The 23,167-nt window shown below is 40.2% G+C and overlaps 1 protein-coding gene across 4 annotated transcripts in view; it reads left to right on the top strand.

The window, feature by feature from the left end:
* The window catches only part of ADD3 (adducin 3), a 92,020-nt gene that overhangs the window by 60,618 nt on the left and 8,235 nt on the right, over positions 1-23,167 (top strand). For 3 of the 4 annotated variants that reach the window (XM_063163228.1, XM_063163225.1, XM_063163227.1), the window contains 7 exons: positions 6,826-7,046; positions 17,993-18,131; positions 19,535-19,686; positions 19,801-19,881; positions 20,918-21,067; positions 21,912-22,055; positions 22,144-22,242. In XM_063163228.1, the coding sequence (XP_063019298.1) occupies positions 6,855-7,046; positions 17,993-18,131; positions 19,535-19,686; positions 19,801-19,881; positions 20,918-21,067; positions 21,912-22,055; positions 22,144-22,242 (957 nt within the window). In that variant the 5' untranslated portion in view covers positions 6,826-6,854. Of the gene's footprint in view, positions 1-2,190; positions 2,455-6,825; positions 7,047-17,992; positions 18,132-19,534; positions 19,687-19,800; positions 19,882-20,917; positions 21,068-21,911; positions 22,056-22,143; positions 22,243-23,167 lie in introns of those variants that run through there. The other variant, XM_063163226.1, reaches the window with a different exon arrangement.

The following is a 23,167-nucleotide window of genomic DNA, read 5'->3' as shown; positions in this document are numbered from 1 at the left end:
GATAAGTGCTACCAGAACGTAATCTTTTAATTTAGCTCTCTGTTGTCTGCTAACTCGTGAAATATTTTTAGGTGACTTAAGTACAAGTGATTATGTAGATAAGCAGGGGTAAGTCTTTAAAAATAGTGTTTTTCATTGTCACCTGTGTGAATTGTTTCACCAACAAACTCCGTATTCCTCCTCTGCTACTTTTCGGTGACTAGTTTGCATGTGTGACTGGGTTTGTTCTGACTTGCATGTTTTGTGCACAGAACATGATAATCTCAAAATGTTCATAATGTCTGCACAATCTTAACAGTTTTTGTGTAAAGCAAGAAAACATTTCATGGAGCAGAGCAAGGAAACCATTACACTGCTGATTGCTCAAGTGTCATGCAATGCAGTGATGGCAACATCCTGGTTATGTACTGCCTCTCCTTGGCACGAGAGGTTCCACATGGGCAGGGTGGATGTTGGATCTGAACTCCCAGGGTTGAGCTTCTGAGACTGGCATTGTCTTTTATCATACTGACTCTCAGAAAAGGATGACAGCATAATTTGCTTATCAAGGGTTCCCTCCCTTTTTTTACATGAAAAACTCATGCAGCAGTGAAGGAAATAGTTTGGGTCTACAGGGTTAAGCAAGCAAGTTCATTTATGAGACTCCACGCATGCAAATAGCATTTATGGCCATGTGGTAGAGCATATTGGATACATCAAACCAGCATTCTGGGCTCCGGAAGGTTTTCCCCCACTTGTGCTGAAAAATGTTGGCAGGCCAGGCTGCAAATGTGGAGGTGCAGGCTGCACCTGCTACAGGCTGAGTGCATTCTAAGGAACCTTCCTTAACAGAGAAAAAGCATCACCCCTGCAGTTAAAGGTAAAGCTGCAGGTCTCAAATTCACATGTTCTGTGTGGCTGTAAGCGACCCACTTAGTTCTCACTTCTTGACAATAAAGTGTCTCTGGCTCTGTTCCAGTTTACACTGAGTAAAGTGTGAGTTGCACAGCTTGACTATTTGTGTTGACTTTAACATTGCATGACGTAACTGGGAAAAAAATAATGCTTTAGATTTAGCACAGCAACACAAAAACAAGGTTCAAATGCGCTCAAATGCTTATTTCTTAGGAAAAAATATATCTTGATGCCATACAGTCTCTTTAATGTGGTGTCTGAAAAGAGATGATCATTTTATTACCTTGCTCTGCTTGAAAGCAGAAGGACTTAAATGTGCAATGCTGGATTAGACTATGTGATTAGTAACCAGTTTGGGCTGCAGTATGACAAATTGTTTATGGCTGCATTGCTACTGGAAGCAATGGTGTTTGACACTCCTGTATCATCATTATCTTTATTTCAGGACAAACATTTGTGTAGATATGCAGCTAACTGGCAGGGTAACTGATAGAGCTGAAAATTAATCCATTTAAAAAAAAAAACAAGCTAACTTAAAAAAACCCTTACAGGCATTTGCTGGTATGAATCTGAAGATGTGATAAAGGGGAAAAGATTGAATGGCTGGGCAGGCTGGGAGAAGATATGGCTATTTTTAAATGCAAATTAATTTGTGTCAATTTGATGGTGTCATTTGGCTTGAGTACTAGTGTAAGGAATTCCTGTATATTAGTAAAATCAGTTAATAAAATTTTGAACAAATGCTACCTATCTAGTTATTTCCAGTTCTACAAATTGAGTTTAGGAAATAATAGCACCTGAACACACATCTTACTCACCTGAACAATGTGTAAAGTAAGAAAATCCCAAATCCATTGTAAGATAAAAAGAAAAATGAACTTTTTCAACTTGGATATTTATGGTATTTGATGTCCCCATTAGGTGAATTTCAGAATTAATTTAATTTTGGGGTGCTTATCCAAATTGTTTTTTGCCTTAAAAGAGTTGCAGTTATTCATTTGTGTGTCATTACTAAAATATGTAGGAGGGAGGACAAACAGTTAACTTTCTAGTGCCAGAAAATAACGTTGGTGACCCTCTTGTCAGTCCACATTCCCCTACATATTTCCCCATCCCTCTGAACCGTTCCCCCATATTCCTGAAGCGTGTGTGCTGCTGCCAGCTGACGTAGGCAGCTGACGGTGTTTGCTAAAGCCAAGTCTTTGATTCAGACTGGAACCTGTTTCATGGGGAGGCTGGAACTGAGATCAAGAGACGCCCAGTTTGCTTCCAACAAGTCCCCTGGCAGACAAGATATTGGAGGGGGGGTGGTGGGGAGAGAGAGCAGACTGTTCCTTACAAACAAGCAGGCGAGAGATCGCAGGGGCAGAGCAGCTCAACGTGCTCCTGAGAGGAGCTGCTCCGATGAGGGGCGGCCCAGACCCCAAATCAGCCACAGCAGTTAATGATGCTGTGCACACACTGCTGGCTTGCAGTGCTGGGAACTCTCAGTAAGATGGATTGCACTGCATAGAGAAAATGGAGATGTCTGAAACCAGCCAGAAAAGATCAGCATAAAAGGTAGGTTAATGTTCTGTTGCTAGGTGATCTAATAATTTGGTCCTTTCACTGTTATTCTGTCTGGTGGTATTTATTTTTATATACATTCAGTGCATTATGAAAGATATAAATATATCAAATCAGTGCTTTCTGGGGGGTTCTTTCTCAATATAAATTTTCCTTTCATTTGGTCTCCTGCGTTTTTTTTTTTTTACTTTAGTACTTCTTGTTTCTCTGACCTCATTATTATTTTTGTGATTTGACATTGAAAATAGTTATTGCAACAAAAGCAACACAGCAGGTTAACTAGATTTTACAAAGTGTCAGATGGGGATGCTCAGGATGTAATGTTGCAACCTAAAATCAACAGTTCCAAGTTCCTGGAAAAAAAAATTGAAGCTTTCATTAAATGAGACTAACTCCTAAGTAGAGAGATAAACAGCTTCCTGGCAGAGGGGGCATGTTCTACTTTCTCTGTAGCCCAGTTACGGGTTTGAAATACAGAGCAGGATATGGAAGCCAAACCCATGAGCTATATAAGGCATCAAAGCACTGGAGGACACGACCTGTTTTCTTTTGTATCAGAATTGAGTTCAGCATGAACCAGGAGGGCAGAGCTCGGAGGGGGAAGTGGTGTTAGATTAACAAGTTACGTTGTAGCAAGACCTTGTCAGCCCTTTTGTTTTACAGGTCCTTACAAGTATTTTCAGTGGAGATGAGGGTTCTGTGCAACAAAAATTTATCCATTTTGAATTTCAGTTCTTAGTTAGGCCAAATTGGAGCAGTTGAACCAAGTGTGGGAAAACTGTGAGCCCAAGTGTGGGCTCTTCTTTAACTTTGAATCTCTTTTTAGTGTGTCAGCATGTGCATGTTAGGTCAAAATGTGGGCTAAAATGTGTGCCTCAGCAGGCCAGGCGTGATGGCTCTCACCAGGATAGAATCACATCTGAGTTTATATTTGATTTTTGTGTATGTTTCTCTGTTCTGACCAGTCTAGATACAGTGTCTTGTTGCTGTAGGGTCTCTCATTTCTACCTGTGTCTCTGCAATTAGTCTGGAGCATGCATAAGTAATGTTAGCTAGTACTGTTCAGGAAGGTGGTAGCTCACTTTCTTTGATTCATAAACAGCATTGGAGGGGGTGGAAGCCAAAAGTAGCCTTGCAGCAAAGCTGATTTCTTCTCTAGGCACAAGTATCACACACATACAATGTAAAAAAAAAAAAAACACTCTATCACAATTCATAGATATTGAGGTCTGGATTTCCTGTAAATACTTTTGTCTTAATGCTGGTTCTATGCTGAGAAGGAGATATTAATTTTTTGATCCTCTAAAGCTGCTGGCATTTTTAACAAATATCCTCTTTCTTTAAAAAAAAATCAGTAGAAGATGCAAATAAATAATAAAAGAATGGTTGATTTGTTTGAAAATTTTCCAGGAAACAGTAGGGGTTATATGAGAGTCAGCCTGGGCCCAACAGAGTGGGCATTGAACCAGACCTAATAAGAACAACTGGACCCAACACCCATATTATGTTCAGTAATGGAGGGGTTTTGTACTACAAGGACTTCAGTGTTGTAATCTTAATGGCTAGAGGTAACAAACCAGGCTGAAAGAAAAGAGGAAAAACTAAAGTCCAAGGCAATTAGAAAAATCTCTTTCGTGGATTTTGGGTATTGCCAGTCACATTTGTGCAATTTTTACAGATGAATGGGCTTTTCTGTGACTGTAAGAATGAATTGTAAAGTAATGGACTTGAACTAATTATGTCCTATAAACCTATAATAATAACAATAAATGTGTTTTGAAGTTCAGACATGCGTGTAGTTGATCCAGCCAACTGAGTCGATGAGCAGCTGAGCAAGTCTCCTACTTGGGGTTAACAGGTCAGGTTTTAGGCAAATAAATGGCCAGATAAGACAACTCCAGGGAAGGAGGAAAAGAGCAGGAGGCGCAGCTGGTCACCAGTTCAAGCAAGGTTCTTGCTATCTGGCTTTCTAGACTGGTTTTAGTTATCTGCAAGTGATGGAAGGTGTCTGTTCTGGCTCAAATGGGGGTTCTTATCCCAACACAGATGGAGAGCAGTGAAGGCCGACAGGTCTGGTCTTGAGTTTTTCTTACCTTGTGGCATTTAGCCAGTGATTTCATCGTCTTATGTTTTCTCCTGATGCTTTTTTTCTTTTTCTTCTTAAACCTCACCATTTTTTGGCACGGGGGAAAGGGAAGGTACACACAGGGCAGTGGAGCAGAGACATAATACACAGTTACATTTATAAGGGTATTTTTCCTAAGTGGTGGTCAGATCCCCAGACACCATCCCAAGAGTTAAGTCTTTAGAAAAATTTAAACTCCTTTCATACTTCTAGCAGATTTTTCCCAAACTCTCACTTCCTTGAAGCAAACTCCGTTTTCTTCCCAGTATCCCCAAACTGATCCCACATCCCAGGCTTTCCAGAGGTCAGTCAGCAAATGCTGAATGAACTCCTTCTGCACCCGAGCAGCACATGCAAAACTCACCAATATGTTTCCTCAGCCTCTGGAATGAAGCCATCAGAGTTCATGGAGCTTGTCTCCAGGATGTGAATTATACATCCCAGAACATGGTATATTCATCCAGCATGCCAGGTACCTCCTGGGAGCTCTGTGTGTGCAGCTGGATAATGTTGCATCCCAGATGATGTTTTCTTTTTCTCTCTCTCTGTGGAAAAAAAAAAATGGCAGGAAGAGCAAAACCAATTAAACCTATAGGAACTGTTATGTTTTATCTCAATCCCAAATTTTATCATAATCTGTAGTATAAAAGAAAGTCACAGACATAGTTTTCTTGGCCCTTACCTGCTAATGCTTTCCCAGCTCTGTCACTGGTTTCTGTCTGGGGTTTCATACTTGGTGGCAGGGCTGCAGTGCCCCAGGATTTCATCCTTGTGCTCTCCTTTGCACTGTCAGCAAAGCCATTTGGGAATCAGTGTGGGAAACTGGCTGGAAACCAGTTTACATCCTCAGTCATCATGGTGTGGCTGAGCTGCAGAGGGTGTTACAAGGACTGAAAGGACTTGCTGCAGGCAGGAGGAGGGCTTGGGCTGCTGAAGCTGGTTTTGACAGGGATTCCCTGTGTTCCACAGGGAAATATGTGAGATTACAGTGGAGGCAGTCTGGATGCTTCACGTTGGCTCACTGTTCACAGAATGTCCCAAATGGTAATTGCAGTGCCACAAACGAGGGTGGGTGAACTGTGCCACAGAGCAAGGACACTTTGATCCACTGATACCAGAATGTCAAACCACACTGTTGAACACTGCTTGACTTGAGCTTTTTTCCTCTGAAGATGTGAATTTACATACCGAATATTTTTTTCATGCAAATATTTTTATATTAAATGTATTATTGACTGTAGATATTTGCATGTTAAAATGTATTTTCATAATAAACTTATCTCGTCCTTCAAATCCTGCTTCTCTTTGTTCCTCAAACCTGAGAAAGTGTCCCTCTTCAGTAGCTTTTGAGGAATGGTGTTCCTGAGTGTGCTTTTGAGCCTGATTCTTTGTATGAAAATTCAGGTGTCTGCTTCTTTCCTTTTGATCCAGTTTTGTTTGTGTTTACAAATGCTTATCAGGTTTCTTAATGAGATTTTTAAGCTTTCTACCAAGACATGAAAGTGTTTTTATTGGTGTTTTTTTTTCTTTTCCTAATGTAATGAGCTTCAGTGAGAATCTGCATACAATTGCACACAAAAGGAGAAAAGCTAAAGCTCAGCTGTTTGCTGTGGATGTGGCCTCAGTGCTGTGTAAGCCAACATACAACCTCTGCAGTTCCCTCAATGTCTCCAAGTGCTTTGTGAAAGAGCAGGCACCAGCTGGAGCTCAGTGGAAATTCCCTGGTGGTCCTTGAGTCCTGAAGCATTATCTTTAAGCTGTTGTTATGAGATGCTTTGAAAGTGCTGTAATTGAGGAATTTCTTCATTCAAGCTGGGAGATGAGCTCTGGGCAGATATTAAACAGGCCTTCTCTTCTGGGTGTTTACTTGAACAACTCTAGAAGGAGAGCTGTATAAAAACCTTGGGAGGTGGTGAGTGTAGTGTGAAATTACAGAGGGAAGTTTGTCATAAAATGTACAATGGTCATTTCAAATGTCACTCCTAACTGTATGCTTTTTGGTTTTTATTTTACTTCAAATAAAGATGATTGTGCACTATCAGAGAACTTACTAATGGTTTTTAATCATTTTTCTAGACTCTTTCCTAAATTTTCTGATTGTGATAGTTACTCACATGTTCTCCTTTCATTTTAGATGATCTGCAGAGACGCAAAGGGACATTAGTTGTGTCCAGACTTGGAAGTTCCATGCACTGGCCTCCTTTGAACTAACATTTTTCCCTGCTTTCCTTTTGTTCCAGGGGAAGCCCTCCCTGCACAGTGTTGAAGCATGAGTGCTGATGCCAGCCAGGTGATCACTACTCCTCCCCCTGCCACGATGCCTCACAAGGAGCGGTACTTTGATCGCATCAATGAGAATGACCCCGAGTACATCCGGGAGAGGAACATGTCCCCCGACCTCAGACAGGACTTCAATATGATGGAGCAGAGGAAGAGGGTCACCCAGATACTGCAGAGCCCTGTGAGTGCCACTAATGGGGAGTAAAATGGAAAGGGTGTTGTAAAAAAAGAAATCTGTGTCACAGCTAGATGGAATATCTCTGGACCATCTTCTAAGAAAAGTCGCTAAATAGATTATCTGGCATTTTGTTGGTGTGGTGTTTTGTCTGTGGGCAAGCAGCCTTTATAGTGTTGTTTTTTTCTCCTGATACTTTTATATTCTTGCATTGCATTGCAAGAATTGGTTCATTGCATTGTTACAGAAAGATGTGGCTGGCTGCAGGGTTCCTAATTAAAACTTAGGGACGGCGAAGAGAGTGAAGGAGTCACTGGTCAAATAGGAACAAATTAGGGCATTATGTGGTGTTCTGCTTTCTGGGTTTGAATATTAACCTATCATTTGCATCAGGAATGCTTTAATTAACATTTATAATTGGGTTAAGTTTATTTAAAAGCTAGACTATGTTCTTTTTATGTCCTTGAGGGTGATCATACCCCTACTTAGCCACGTTAGTGCTCATCTACTGGTTGTGTAAGTTCAGTACTTGTGTAGACTACATATAAAAGTATTCAATCTATTGAACCACATTTGTAGTAGTTTTAATTTATATTTTAATACCTGTATTCTTTGAGTTTAACCTGATGAATACATTGGAAAGCAATGCTGTTGCTTTGAGTATTTTGAAGCCATAGGGAGTGAGTAAGGCCTGTGGAATGATCCTTTAGGGGTATCCATGTGTAATGCGAGTATTGAGGATAATGGGACTGGAAAGGGGCTAAGCAGCTTTACAGATCCTTCTGTCTTAAGTTCTTCTGTAAATTGGGGTGCTTCTGTAATTTTTTTTTGAAGCTTTTCCATATGTAAAGAGATTGCAAACAGCTGTTAGTAATCACCCTATTATAGTCATCCATGAATAACAGGATTGTTTGCTAAAGTGTTGTCCTGGAGCGTCTCTTGGATCTGTGTGTTGCTTTGAGTATAACGTGAACCTGTTGACTAAGGAATTTATTATTTTTCAAGTCAATTTGTGCAAGCTTGGGTTTGCAGCCAGGCTCTTTTATAAGGAAAATACTCTAAGGAGGTACTGCATAATGTTTTAATTATGACCATTTTATGTTAAATACTCAACTATAAAATGTGATCAGAGTCATTCCTGTTAAAATACTCACATTATGAGTAGCCAGGACTCACAGAAAGACTAAATCTTTAGCCTAACAGATAAAAATAAGTTGGAGAGATCATTTGGTTTTGTATGTGATGGTGGTTTTTGGTCCTTTTGATGACAATATTGAATCTGATGAGTGTAACTATTTCATTAACGTTTTGTGGCATCTTTTGCCAAGTCTGCCAGATGTAATTGAAGTCCCTTTGCTGCAGTCTCTGTAGTGTTTTTTTATAGTAGATGCAATGTCAGCATCCAGATTTTTAGGAAGGGGTGTGAAGAGGTGTGTGAACCCCTGAGTTTAGGCTGCTGTTTTAACAGAAGGTTGTGGGACAGAGAGCTGCTGGGCTGCTGTCAGTGTCCTGCTGCAAGAGAAGTTGAGCCCAGCACTTTTTGGAAAGTGACTGTTCAGAGCTGCCAATAAGTTGCAAGTTTTTGTTGTGTAAGGGAACAGTTGTCCAAATAAACCAGGGGCCTGCTGCCTGCTTGGCTTAGAGAGAAATGGGAACGTGGGAGCTGAGTGTGGGATCAGGCATGAAGAGGAGTTGTCTGAGCTCCCACTTCCCCTCAAGTATCTCCTTTTATCCTCCCTTTTCCTGATACAGAAAATTTAGAGGAACTCTGCAGTGATTTCTCACGCAAGGAAATGAAAGCATTTTTATACAGTATCTGTGAGTAAATGTCCATCAAGGGAATTTCAGCATTTATTTGGGGTGGAAGGTGCAGTGTGCCAGGCTCCAGGCTCCAGCTGCTGTGTGCCATACTGTCCCTGGGACTCAGGACTGAAAACATTTACCTTGTTTTCTTGAATTTAAAGTTCCATCACACAATGGCCAGAAAGTATTGTTCCTGTTACCAATCTGTGTAACACAGGTTCAGGAGTGAATTGATGAGCATTGTCCATAGTGTTTTTGTTCTATAGCTGCAGAATTACATTGTGTTAGATATTTTCATGGAACTTTGTTGCTTTTCTGGATTACTCCACTTGACAGAGAGAATATAATTGTAAGGTGTTTAGAAGAGGAGAAATTATGAGATATAGTTGTAAGGTGTTGAGAAGAAAAGAAATTATGAGATGCAGTTTAAGGAAGAGCTTGCTTTGCTGGTGAATCTTCACCCAGCCTTACATCTATAAATGCATATCTTCACCAAGCCTTGATAAATGCATTCAGATCAAAGAAATAGTCAATGACTCCTCTTCTGGCAAGTATTAGTAAATGTGAAGTGTATCTAGCAAGGACAGCAGCTGTCTTAAAAGTACACAAGCATGTTGTGGTGGTGATATATTGAGGTGAGCTCTTAAGATGCACTTTCTGTGAGCAGAGGTGCAAAACTAAAGGATTAATCACTGTCGCATAGTAGGAAGCTTCAGTACTAATTTAATCTAGTTTTATTAACAAGGTTTTTTTTTATTTCTTTCAAGTGGGAAAATCTAAATCCTTTAGAAATACAGTAAATTAGAGAGTATATTTCAGGAACCACAGTCTATATTACTCAGTGCATATTGTTGTGAGGGCTACAGGCCTGACCAGACACCTTCAGACATCAAGCTGCTGCATCTCTCTGATGTACTGTTTGGTGCCCATACTAGTGTGCCATCTGACTATTCCTCTCTGATGTGCAATTTCCCTTTCCTAAATTAAATAATTTAAAAGCTACTGAAAAGCTATTTCCATTACCTCTGATGTTTGCTAATGTCTTGGAGTCTGTTCATATTAAACCTTAAACAAATCATAGCTGTTTTCTGACCATTGCCCATGGAGAATGTCCTGACATTATCAGTGACTTCTCAGATGTGTTTGCCTAATGCTGCATGTAGCCCCTGTAGAATCTGATAAACTGAACATGTTTGCTCTTCTGTGGCTGTTAGAAAGGTAGAAAGAAATTAAAATCAGCTGGCCCTGAGCAGCCTGATAGCATCCAGAAGTACTGCTGGCCAATCTTAGCATAAAGCCATTTAGGTTTATTTAGTAACATCTTCAGTTTCAGAGGATTCAGGTAGCATGTTGTTATTTTTAAAGAAAGGTACTGCATTTATATAGTGGGCTAGTTTTATTGCTTATTGGGTTCAAGATAATTTCCCTATAATATACCCAAAATCTGAAAAGATAGGATGGTTGTTTTGAGATTTATTTTATATTTTCCAACTTAACTCTGCAATTAAAAACAGAGTTTTAGTTAAAGTTTTGTCTGTATGCTAAACAGTCATATGTTGCTTGTTACACAGAGTTACTATGTTTTTCACAGAGCAAAAATATATTTGCTGTACCATCAAACTCCTTACTTCACTTATGGTACACAAGTCCTTCTGGCCTTTATTTCCTTCTAGCATTTCTCTGATGCTGTCACCATAGCAACCAGAAACTCATAAAGCACTTTTTAAAAAAAGGGCAGTGGTTGTGCAAATATGATGTTTATGAAAACTGAGCAGCCAGTTCAGCACTGAGGAGCTGAGTGAACATAAAAATGGGGAGAAGATCCCCACAGCCATGGTGAAGCAGGGAAGGTGTTGGATGTTTCTGCAGGCAGGCAGCAGTGTCACACTGCTTCCAGCACAGTGACACCATGTGAAACAACTGTCCACCCAGCAGAAAAGCTTCTACAGGCTTCAGCTAGCAGGACAATGTGTGTAACCCAATGGGAAATTAGGATCAGGGCTTAGGCTGCACTGAGGAGTACCTTCCATTCCTTTATATTGATGTATTGAAAGGAAAGCTACAGGTGAGGATGGAAATAGGAGAGGATGCATTCCTGTACAAAAGTTGTGCTTATATATGAGATACATGTTTTTGATATATATATATATATATATATATATATATATATATATATATATATATATATATATATATATATATATTTGTTCATTATTTTTACTAATGGAAGAAGTTGTGTCTGGAGCAATGAGTGGAACAGCTGTTTTATGTAAACATAAAAATGCTCAGTTACTAAAATTTAAATGTGCAGTTTATGTTTTTAATTTACCAGTGAAGTTTTGTGTGGCTTCTTGAGACCCATTGGATGTGCACTGGCTATTTTTACATATAAAACACAGCTATTTGGAGCTTTGGATTTTTTTTTTCTAAAGTTGAGCTCTGTGTTGGCAGGATCCCATCAGGCTTTACTTTAATTTAGTGCTGGATTTAGAGAGTGTCTACCAACCCACTGTGACTCCGCAGGGAATTCAGGGCCACTCTGGCTTGGTACTGCCATTGCAGGAAGGCTCAGGTGAAACTATCCAGACTGAAAAATTTGGGGGGGTTGTACTGAGGTTAAGAATGTACTTCTGTGCTGTGCCTCCCTTCCTGCCTTGCACATGCACACCCCCCTGCCTCCCACACTTGCTGGTCTTGCCCAAAAAAAACATGGGGAGATAACTATACAGCTTAGCAACTCTTCTATTCAGAGGTCTGCCTTAGCATGCAGCATGCAGGCAGATTTTTCTCCTCAAAAACAAGCAATCCCACCCACACTTGAATTTTTTTTCCTGGATATGTTATTTTCAAACCATCAGGACAGAGATGAAGGATGATTTAATTTATTTTTTTCCCCCAGCTTTTGCTGTTGTTTAGCTTACTTTAGTTTGTATCGAGTGAACATCCAGTATTTTTGCAATACCACTCCCTTTTGGGGCAGTTTATTTTCTTAAAAATATCAAAGTCCTTTCAGTTCCTCATATGTTTTGGCTTTTGCTGCTCTTTTCTCAGAAGTTCAAAAGCCTTTCACATCCTTCAGAAGCCTCACCCATTGGCCACAAAGGACACACAACCTTTTGCATCACCTGAGGACCTCCTCACTGGGCAGTCCTCTCACCTGCAGCTCCCTGCTCTGGCTTTTGTCTTCTCTGACATCTTCCCAATATCCTGCTGGGAAGTCATGACTCTCCTCCCATTCCAATAGCTTATTTAGTTGCATGCTTTCATCATAAAACCTGTGCAGCATTTTGTTCACCCAGAGGCGAGAGCTCAGTTGATATGTCATTGAAGACATTCTACAAAATGTCCCTTAAAGATCCCCTGTGCACTGTGACAACATTTTAACTGAGAGGGAGTTTGTGGTCAGGGTAACATTGTCTCAAATCAAGGCCATGCACTGGATCTCTGTGGGGACCCAAGAAATCCCCATGCCCAGCTGTCATTCATTTCTGTAGCTGTGGTGAGCACTGTAAATTCACACCGAAGTCCTCCACCACAACTGCAGGTTGTGAGAATTTCCCTTCTTTCTATCAAACTGGGTTCCCTTCACTCCACTCTATTTCCATATTGCTCCTTTCCACTTAGTTTGACCTGTATTTTTTTGTCATTAGATATAAATGCCACCAGATGAACAATACCTGGAAAACCTTGGAAAGCCATGACTGGTGACTTTTCGCCTTGGCTGCATCCAGAACACCCTGCAAGAGCTCTGCCATCCCTCCTAGTGCATCCTCACCATGTGTGCTCCCACCCTCCCAAGTCCTCCACTTACTGAAAATCCCACTTAATTATGCTCAGAAATGAGTGAGACCCCTAACAAGCTGAAATTTGATTTTGTCTAGCATTTTACGTTTCGTTGTACATTCCAATTACATTCATTACATTTCATTTACATTCCATTTGGCAGGATGTATGGTATGGCTTTACTCCACGAGAGAACACGAGGGAGGGACCCAGACCCCCATGCAGAGCAGCAGTTGTGTGAGTGGCTGCCTCTGGGTTGGTGGGGATGGGCTTGGCAGAGGAGTTGAGTGCTTCAGGTTTGGCTGTAATCATGGGGTATCTCTAGGCTGCTTATCATAGGAGTGAACACTCTGCTGCAGCTCATGGAGGAAAGCCAGTGTGCACCAGGTTAGAGGAGCTGGAAAAACTGGCACAGGCTGAGCTCTGTGTGGGGAGCGCCTTGCTGTCAGCCCAGTCACTAAATCCAGCCCAGATACCCTCACCCTTCAGTGCAAGCCAAGAGATTACTATAACTTCAGCTAATTCCCCATATTTATGACTGACGCTGCTTCTTTTTGTCTTAACCCAGAAGCCCCATCCCCCTTGTTCTCTTTCACAGCATTGACAAACACTTTTTGTGACTCTTATCTTCTCCCCGCCAGCCTTCGCTCCCTGGCGGTTTTTTTGTGGCCAGCTCCACCCTTTTCCACTGAGGGCTCTGGCTGTTTGTATCTAAACTTCAGTCTTGAAAGAGCCTCTAAGGAGCTGTGCTGGCTGTTTCATTGAAGGTCTTCCTCTCACAGGCAGCCGTGTTTACAGCACAGGAACCAAAATTAACGTCTCTTCACTCTCGAGGACAAAATACCAGTTAAGTTTTGAAACTTTTCTTCAGTGGTGGAGATTTGGGTATGTTTAGATAAGTTGAATTATGCCCTTTTTAAAAATGGATTTAAGATATTAGAAACTCTGATCAAAATGGGCAAAAGTGAAAATAGTTGAATGAGTTTTTGGTTCATTTGGCAGTTTTAAGTCTAACAGCAGTGCTGCTGTTACAGGTAGAGACCTCACATGTATTTTTTAGCTGCTTTCCTGTAGAATGATGTGAAACTGATTAGTCATTACTGTTATTAGTCCTAATGTGAGCACGTGCTTTCCCCTCTTAAAGGTTTGCAGTGGTGTGGAGTATTTGTAGATGACTTGTATACCATTATTATTTGTTTATTTTATTTCTACTTCTTTTGGTTGGATACATGTGGTCAACAAAATCAGTGGTCAACAAAAAAGAAACAGCATAGGTAGTCAAAATACTTACAAGCCTTTGTACTTCTTAACATCCTTAGAGAGCTGCCTAGCAAGATGAAGAGACTAATACAAAGTTTTTTCATAACATCATTATTCTGCACTATGTATGTGTGAATCCCTGTAAAATAGGTTATTCTAGCAAGTTAATTATTCTAGTTCTTCCTGAAAAATACTAGTTGTCAACTGGTACAGGCAAATGTTGCTTTGATTCTTAAAAGCCCAAATTTACACTGTCACCTCACAGTTAGACTGTACTTCTGAAAGAAAATGGAAGTAAATGAGTCAGAACTGAGCTTGTTAACTTCGCTCTTGACTTTCAGCTGATCTAAGTTGAGAGATTTTTCCATCTAACCTGCCTGAACCTATGATGTGTATTTGGAAGATGATTGCAAATAGTTCTGGAGAAGTAATTTTATGATATTAGAAAGACCTTGACCTAATCATCCTACTAATGACTCCATCAAGAAAAGCTGTGTGTGTTCTGCAGGCTGTACAGTAGTACCATGTAAGGCTGTCTAAGCTGGTGTAAAAAAGCTGATTACAGTTTTGGAAAGAGTGGAATTCTGGAAGCAGTTATAGGAACAGGCTGAGCTGCCCTGTTCTTTTTTACTGGTGAGTGGTGGGGAAATTCATGTTTCAGAGCAAGCTGGTGGAGTGGCACTCAGAAGGTGGGTGAGATGGAAGCAGAGCAGCAGCCTGCACTCTGCCAAGGTCAGGCTACTCTCTTGGGTGACTAAAGTAAAAGCCCCACTCAGCATCCTCCTGGTTGTGCACCTTGTCTGAAATGTCACTGTTCCTCCTTCCCAGCAGCTGTCAGGGGCCCAGTTCTCACACCGTGGGATATTTCCTATCCACCTTCAGGCTGATGCTTCAGCACAAACAGGGGGGACCCAGGTGCTTGGCTGGGCAGGTGAGGTCCCTGAAGACAGAAGGATGCTTGTGCAAACAGGAAATGATTCCCAGCTGTGAGGGGTGGGTTAGCCTGGCTGCACCCTTGCTGTGTGCAGGCACAGGCAGGTGTTGAGTCCAGCTGTGCTGGCAGGACCATGGGCAGCCAAGAAGTGCTGTGCTGCTCACTTTGGGGTTTGTACCCCACTGCAGAAAGTCACTGCTCTTAGTGTCTCATGTCTAAAGTTGTCATGGTTTCAAACAAACAAACAAACAAACAAACCAATGCACATGTACCCAAAGAGCCTACTAAATCCCTGAAACTTTCTCTTGATTGAGCAATGCTGAGCATACAGCTGAATAACATTATTTTTCATTCATCTGACAGTACAGTTTTTCCTTGGTCAGCTTTCTCTTGTCAAATACTACATCTGAAATTACCTTTCTGCTTGAAAAATATCTGCTTTGTGCCAGAGCAGCATGTTTATCATCTTTTTGAAAACATCGCTCTCCAGTATGACTTGTATGACTTTTGCTTGATCACTTGTGGGCAGTGTAATGCCACACATATATAAATATATTACAATCTCATGAATTAAAGCAAAACCAAACAATTTGATCTCCAGGCTCTAGTTAGGTTTTTAGATGCAGGCTCCTGCTGCTCTGGTCAGATCCCAGAATCAGAGCCCTGCAAGCTGGTGGTTTTACAGAAATCAGTCTTGTACAGTGAAATAAATATCCAATAAATATCACTCATTTAATGGCTCTTATTAAAGGTAAATTGTTGACCACAAGAAGGTGGTGCCCTTCATAGGAGCCCACTGGGATAATCAGAAATGGAGGAAGGTTGTGTTAGCACATGTGTTACATAAGGATATACAGTTCCAAGTTTCAGAAGTCTGTTGCAGTGGATGAAATGTAGTGGAATATTCATAGATACCCATGTGGCAGGCTGAAGGCTGCTAGCAAACATCATCATTATGCCCTGGCCTGTGGATAAATTGCATACCTGATTTTGTGCACTTCATCCATTTTCTCACCTGCTTTACAACTCATCCCAAATCTCCATATTTGCTACTTTCCTGCCTCTTACCTATCTTCTCTTATTTCTAAAACTGTTTTTAAGGGAAACTGCTTGCTTGGTTTAACAGAGCTGTTGATACAACACTAAATCCTCATTTGTAGTAGTCTCAGCAAATGTGTAACATACTACTGCTAGCATTAAGGTGTTAAGCTCAGAAGAAGGAAAATAGCATGACCAAAAAGCAGAAGAATTAAAAATACAATATGCAATAAATTAAAAAATTTTTCTTTCAAAAATTTCCCAAAATATATTACATTACCTTTTTTTCTGCTATGGAAGTAACATTAATTGTACAGGTTAAAAAAAAAAAAACTCCAGAAATCTGAATATGACTATTAAGAGTTTACTATTAATGTTTTTGCAGATCTTTTTATTAGTCCTTGTTGGATTGAAGGAGGAATAATTTAATATAATGCAGAAAACTGGGCAGCCTAGTCCAGTTCTCTGCTACCCTTGATCTAAAGTTCTTCCTCATGTTGAGCTGGAGTTTTGCACATTTCAGTTTATGGCCATTGCTCCCTGTCCTCCACTTCTCTCCCCCGGTTGGGTTTTTTTCCTCTCTCACTTCTGTAGTTTTTCCTTTACTTTTCCTCATCTTCTCCTTTCTGCTGCTGCATAGACCAAACCAACAGCAGCCACAAAAGAGAAAAATCTGACTTTGCTTGTTCATCTTCAGGCTGGTGAGAGGTTCTTCAGCTGTTGGGGGGATGCCACGTGAATATTCTGGTCTGCACTGAGAGATCTGTGCAGCAGATCCATTCAGAGCCAGTCAGGGGGAATTTTTAGAGGCTTTGCTTTGGAAAATCTAGCAAGTCTCAGGTACAAACATGATCCTGACGAATTATTCTAAGGAGAGCATGGATATCTGAAAAGTTGGTAATTAGGAGTCCTGGAGATTCAACTGTGCAGCTGAGGAGGCTGTATCAAGCAGAGTCTTGAGGATGTCTTTGTGGGGTTCAGTAGCACTCTCTCCTACAAATCAAAACCTGTTGGTGAACAGACCCCAGGGATTGGTGGATTTTGCCCAGCACAGTGGGTGTTTTGAAGGACTGAATTAAAATTCAGTGAAGAAATTACATTTGTCATACAGAACTGTTTTCTTTCTTTAATTGAGAGCGAGTGCTCTGCCAAGGAAGGCAAACTGAAAGGAGCAATTACTTACAGGGAATAGTCTGGAGTTATAATGGGAGCCAGCTGCGTGGTAAAGACACCAAATGTCTTTTTGGAAGGAACCAGGAGTGTTCACAATCCACCTCAGCTCGTGTTATGTGCAGCTTTGGGTACTGCAAGGTTGGGGAAAAGCTGCATGATGCTGCCAAGAAGTAATGAGAGGGCTAGAAAATGTAACCTGTAAGTTTGAAGGAACAGAATTTATTGAGTCTAGGAACGTCATGACTGCAGTGGTCCTAGGACAGGGGTTTGTTGTAGATAGGGAATAATCTGTTTATCATCCCAAAAGAACAGGCTTTGTCCACAGTGCATAGTATATTAAATTTAATAATACTATGAAAACTTTTTCATTATATATTCTGCAAGAGTTTATCTCTTGGGCTTGCAATCACTTTATTCAGAAAAAGAAGGAAGGGTTTTTCCCTTTGGGGACGGAAAAATAGAGAGGAGATAGCATTCCTTCTAGTTTTTGCATGTCTGTGATATTACTTGAGCGTGGATAAGCTCCAGTTTTCCAGTTGTTTATAACTTTATCAAATTTGAATGGGTTTTCAGAGGGATTATATTATAAAAAAATATTCAGCACAGAAAGCAACACATCCTGATTGAATTTCAAGTATCTCTTCCAAAATATGGACAATAATTACTGATAAAAATGAGTTCAATAATTAAAAAAAAAAAATACATTTTATCTTGTTGTGTACTGGGAAATATTAAATCCTCTGTGACCAAACTCCTCCTTTCTGCCCCACAAATTGCCAGTACCTAGCATGCAAAGTTTAGGTCAGATGATTAAGTTTGGCAAATTTAAAACAGCTAAAAACAAATTCTGTGGGGAAGTTTCATGTAACATTAATAAGAGGCAAAACTAGCAGCCCCACCTATAATAGAAATAAGGTTATCAAGGCTGGGTTTCCTTGATGTTTTTCAAATGTTTCTACAGGCTTTTAGAGAAGATCTGGAATGCCTTATTCAAGAACAGATGAAGAAGGGCAATAACCCCACTGGACTGCTTGCATTACAGCAGATTGCTGAGTACATTACAGGGAGCACTTTTACAGGTTTTTCCTCATCTTCACTCAGTAAGTGAATTATACATAAACTGCTTCTTTTTTTTTTTTTCTTTTTTTTTTTAATTGTTACCAGGGCTTAGGAGTGCTGGAATCTCCTCTTTCCTTGAATAAAAATTCTGTCAGAGCTTGCTTCAGCTGTGAAGTAGTACAGATGGTGGCCTTAACTTGCCTTTTTAGGCTTCATTCTCTCAAATTCTTTGACTTGTGTAATGATATCCAAAATGGTTGGAATCCTCAAACTCAGTTATTCTTTAATTTGTTAATAAAAGTTGAACTGACATAGGGAACAAAATGTTGTGCTCTGTTCACATGGAGTTCAACATGAATATAAACTGAGATGTGAAATACATTACCATTTAGTTTCTTTATTTTTCTACTCTTGCATATAGATTGTTACTAAAAAAAAACCCAAGAACTCTGAGGTGGGGAGAATCCCCTGGCAAACTGAATTATCAGATAAACAGCTCCCACAGTTAAGAACAGCTCCTAGTCTGCGCTCTACTTGTAAAGATGTCACTGGGATCTCGCAGTTAACACCCAAGTTCTTTCCAAGTCATGAAGCACTGAGACATTCAAGTCAATTTAAGTTCTGTGGGTGGACATCATATGGGAGCTTACAAGCCTGAAGTACAGTGGCAGCTGTCAGCATTCATCATCTTTGGAGATTTGGTCCCAAAATGGTACTTCAGGGTTTATTTAACAAAACGAGTGGAAGAGAACAGAGAGCCCAAATAACCTCGTGTTCACGTCTCTGGTTGGTTACTGAGACTCTGAGCCCCACTGTTGTCTCTGCTGTGTTTGCCAGGGACAATGGGGACAGATCTCAAAGTGCACACTTCTTTTCCTGAAAACCAAAATGACTTTTAGCTCTTTTGATCTTAACTTTCCCTCTGAACAAAGGTTGTGAGCTTTCAGAAGGCTGTCGTGCATTCGTGAAGGGGAGAGGGGTATGTTTGTGTAGTCACAAGTCAAAGACAGAAATTGATGTTGATGATTTCTCTGTTAAGAGGTGATACCTTCTGTCTAAGGGTTTGAGAACTCTTGCACTAATCCTAATTTCTTCATTAGGGCTGAATTGAAGTGCTAAGACTGAAATATCTCTTCAAATTAGTTTTGCTAGTGTTAGAAGTCTACAAGGAATCTCTGCTCCTGTAACAAAAACAAACCTCAAAGTTTAAAGTAGTAAAGAAGTATAAAAATACTTCATTAGTGACAAATGTCTTAGAGCCCAGTACCAGTCCTGTGTAGGATATTGATTCAGGAGACAGCTCAGGAAAACCTTTATCCAGTCTCATAAATGCTGGTACTGCTTTGCTAGCCATTTAAATACACTGCATCTGGAAGATCATGGCATAGCTGGAAATACATTTAATTGTCCAACTGGCCATCATCTGTTTTTGTCTGTTTTTCAGGCCATGGAATGATTACACCCATCAATGACCTACCTGGGGTAGACACCTCCTCATTTGTTAAGGGAGAAAAACTCACTCGTTGCAAGTTAGCCAGTTTGTACAGATTGGCTGACTTGTTTGGGTGGGCACATTTGCCAAATACCTATATCACAGTAAGTATTTCAGAGAAAAAAAACTTAATTAGAATCTCACCTATTCATTCAAATTATTTTTCCCTCTGAATAATGTAAATTAGATCAGTAATCCATTTCCTGTCTCCTTTGCAGGTAAGAGTAAGCAAAGAACATGACCACATTCTAATTATTCCAAGAGGGCTGTCTTTTTCTGAAGCTTCAGCTTCTAATTTGGTATGTGATTCACCTGCTGTAATAACCAACAAGGCTCATCCTGTTTTCTAAAATACTTCTGTGGCTGCTTAAATGGACTTCTGTAATTATGCTGTTGTTTGGGGTTTTTTAATATTTACCCGCCAGATGAAAAGCTGATTAACTGCATAGATAGTAGCAGCCTTTGTTGCCAGTATTTCTTCTTGGGTTTAGTTTTACTTTCTGTTTCTTTGTCTCCAGCTTCCATGTGGAGCAGCAAAGTTTTGTGTTCCTGTCTGATGAAACTCAGCTACACCTCAGTGTAGCCTTTTATAACCTGGGAGTGTGGCAACACATGTGAAATGACTCTGTAGGAGTAGTGTTATCAGAATCACCTCTTACCTTTGGAAGTGAGCTGATAAAGTCAAATAATCTTCCCCAGGCCCAGTAAATGAGCTGGGTGAAGTTACAGGCTGGTATTTAGGCAGTGGTAGCTGCTAAATCACACATCTTTTGGTGTAGAACCTGCCATATGCTCTTCATGTCAGTGCATATCTGTAAAGAGACTGACTCAAGGTGAAAGGGATATACCAAAATGAGTTGATACTATTACAGCAAATACAGAACCAAAATACCATGACACATGACCCTGTAGATTTTTGTTGATCCAGGAATTACTATTCTAATGTTCCAATGAATCCTTGTGCACTGAATATTCTTACTGGAAATTTCTCAGGCTCTGAGTTATCTTCATATTTAAAATGTAGGAAATGTTAATGGAATGCATTTTTGAAAGTCAGAAACAAGGAAAGGTCAGCTAGACTGGAGTAGAATATATGTTGTATCAGGGTCTGATCCTTACTTCTTCCATGTCTGAGCTTCCAGCAGCTGTCAAGGGCAAGTAGAGCAGGGTGGTTTATTGACACACACATTCATGGCTGCTCTCCTACTTTTTGTGCTCTGAGCCTTCAGTGTGTGGGGGGAAATTTGGTGCTAAATAAGAAAGGAAGGCTATTTTCTAGATAACTGAAGTTGCCACAACCTTTCTGAGTGTCATTTGTCTGTTTGCCTTTTTCAGGTCAAGGTGAACATCCTAGGAGATGTCGTGGACCAGGGAAGCACAGCTCTCAGTATCGACAGTGTGGGCTTCAGTCCGCACGTGGCCATCTACTCCACCCGCCCCGACGTCAGATGTGTCATACACATCCACACCCCTGCCACAGCTGCTGTAAGTCTTCCTTGGGCACAGAATGACAGAAAACACCTTTGCCTTATGAACTTAGGGCATATTTCTCCTCACAGTAGTTTCATTTTGGTTTTAATATCAACTCTGCCCAGCCCTCTCTCATAAAAGCATGAGAGAGGGCTAGGCCACCACAGTGGAATGGCATCAGAATAAATTGATGCTCAGAGATTATTATACTGAGGTTGAGGAGGTTGTAAAGCAAATAGTTTACACAGGCTTCATTTATAGCATCCTAGATAATATAATGTGCTGTATAAATCATCTTCATTTGCATTATGCAGCTCCATTTTTAAGTGGTTTGATTAGTTGTTACACTCAGTTTGGATTTACCTCAGTATTTAAATGTTATAGTTAACATAAACTTTAAATTGTCTGGATAATAATGCTAAAAATGTAAGCAGGCCTGAAAGAATTGGTTTGAAATAACTAAATTCTTACTATTTTATCTTGAAATGTATATATGTATATACATATATACACATTCCTTGGCTACAGACAAATTATAAAGGAATGAATAATTTCTTTTATACTAGCTTTTTGAAGTAATAAATGTGAGAAAGAAGGATAAACCATTAAGTAAGATGAGAATTAAGCATGAATAAAATTCACAAAAATTTCCTCCAATAAATATGTGCCTAGACTGGGTGACAGCATCTCTGTCATCCTATTGCAAATTAGTCTGGTGGAGGGATTGTTTCTAAGCTCTCCCTATGGAATTTGTCTCTTTTCTAACAAATTACACCCTGCAAAGGCTTGGGTGGTTGAGATGTGAGTTTTAAGAGTTCCATTTTTCCCTAGTTACCAGCATTTCATTTTCATGAAACAGGTTTCTTCTATGAAGTGTGGCATCCTTCCCATATCCCAAGAGGCTCTGATTCTGGGTGATGTTGCTTATTACAACTACCAGGGATCTCTGGATGAACAGGAAGAGAGAATTCAGCTTCAAAAAGTTCTTGGACCCAGTTGCAAGGTATTCAACCTCATTTGTGCTCTCCCTAAACAATTTTCATGTCCTGCTCCACTTTCTACCATTTAACATTAGTGTCTTCATTTACTAGGTATTAGTTTTGAGAAACCATGGTGTGGTAACACTAGGAGAGACACTGGAAGAAGCATTCCACTATATTTTCAATGTGCAACTGGCCTGTGAAACGCAGGTGAGTGAGAATTTATCTGTGTTTCATTTCAAACACTTATGCTGCAGAGTTACAGATTGTACCCCAGATGGGAATTCCTCTTCCATCACACAGTTTTGGAGTTGTGGAATCCAGTAATCCTGTATACCTGGTCAAAGAGAGACTGGAGTGATCAGGGAATCACCGAGGGAATGGCACAAATACTCACTCTAGGAACACTGACACAGTCTCAGTGGTGTTACACTCCAAAGGGTACAGAAGGTTTTGTTCCATGCTGTGCAGAGTGAGCCTCATGCAGGGAATCTGTCAGATGATAGATTTGCTGGTACTCACTGCATGGGGAAGTGTGACTTAAGATCCAGCTCCTTTACTGAGGCTGAATGTTGTTACAAGAAAAGAAGCTTCTCTCTGTGATCTCAGACTTGTGAAACCAAATTAAAAGAAGGTCTTTAGAGCAATGGTAGTGGGTGGCATATTTAAAAATAACTTGAATCACAAATTCAGTGTTTCCATTCTGTCTAACTTTAGCTACCTGGTTAGGCATCCAGGTATTACCTATTACATGTGAAGAGAGACCACTGAAAGTGTTCTCACCTTTCATAAGTTTTAGGCTCGTCCCCAGAAACTTCATCACTTTGTTCTTATTCCCCAGTGATCCTGTCCTCCCTAAAAGGCATTTGGATGTGCAAATGGCAGACTCCCATTCCTCTCTTTCCTTGCCCTACCATTCATTTTGAGTTCAGACACTCTTTCATTTTGAAACAGTGAGAAAAATGAAAAATTTTTAATCTTGTGATGCAGAAAGATGTTTTTAGTGTACTCTGAAAGCATGGGTATTTCAGTCTACCCCTTTTGAAATGCAATTAATAGGAGTTGATATAACGCTTTCTGTAGCAGTCACTTGCTATGTATTTTAATGCATTTTTTGGACAGTAGAAAAATAGCC

This window comes from Melospiza melodia, chromosome 9 (genome assembly GCF_035770615.1).
Source record: "Melospiza melodia melodia isolate bMelMel2 chromosome 9, bMelMel2.pri, whole genome shotgun sequence".
NCBI classification, from domain to species: domain Eukaryota; kingdom Metazoa; phylum Chordata; class Aves; order Passeriformes; family Passerellidae; genus Melospiza; species Melospiza melodia.
This window is presented reverse-complemented; position numbering and strand designations above follow the sequence as displayed.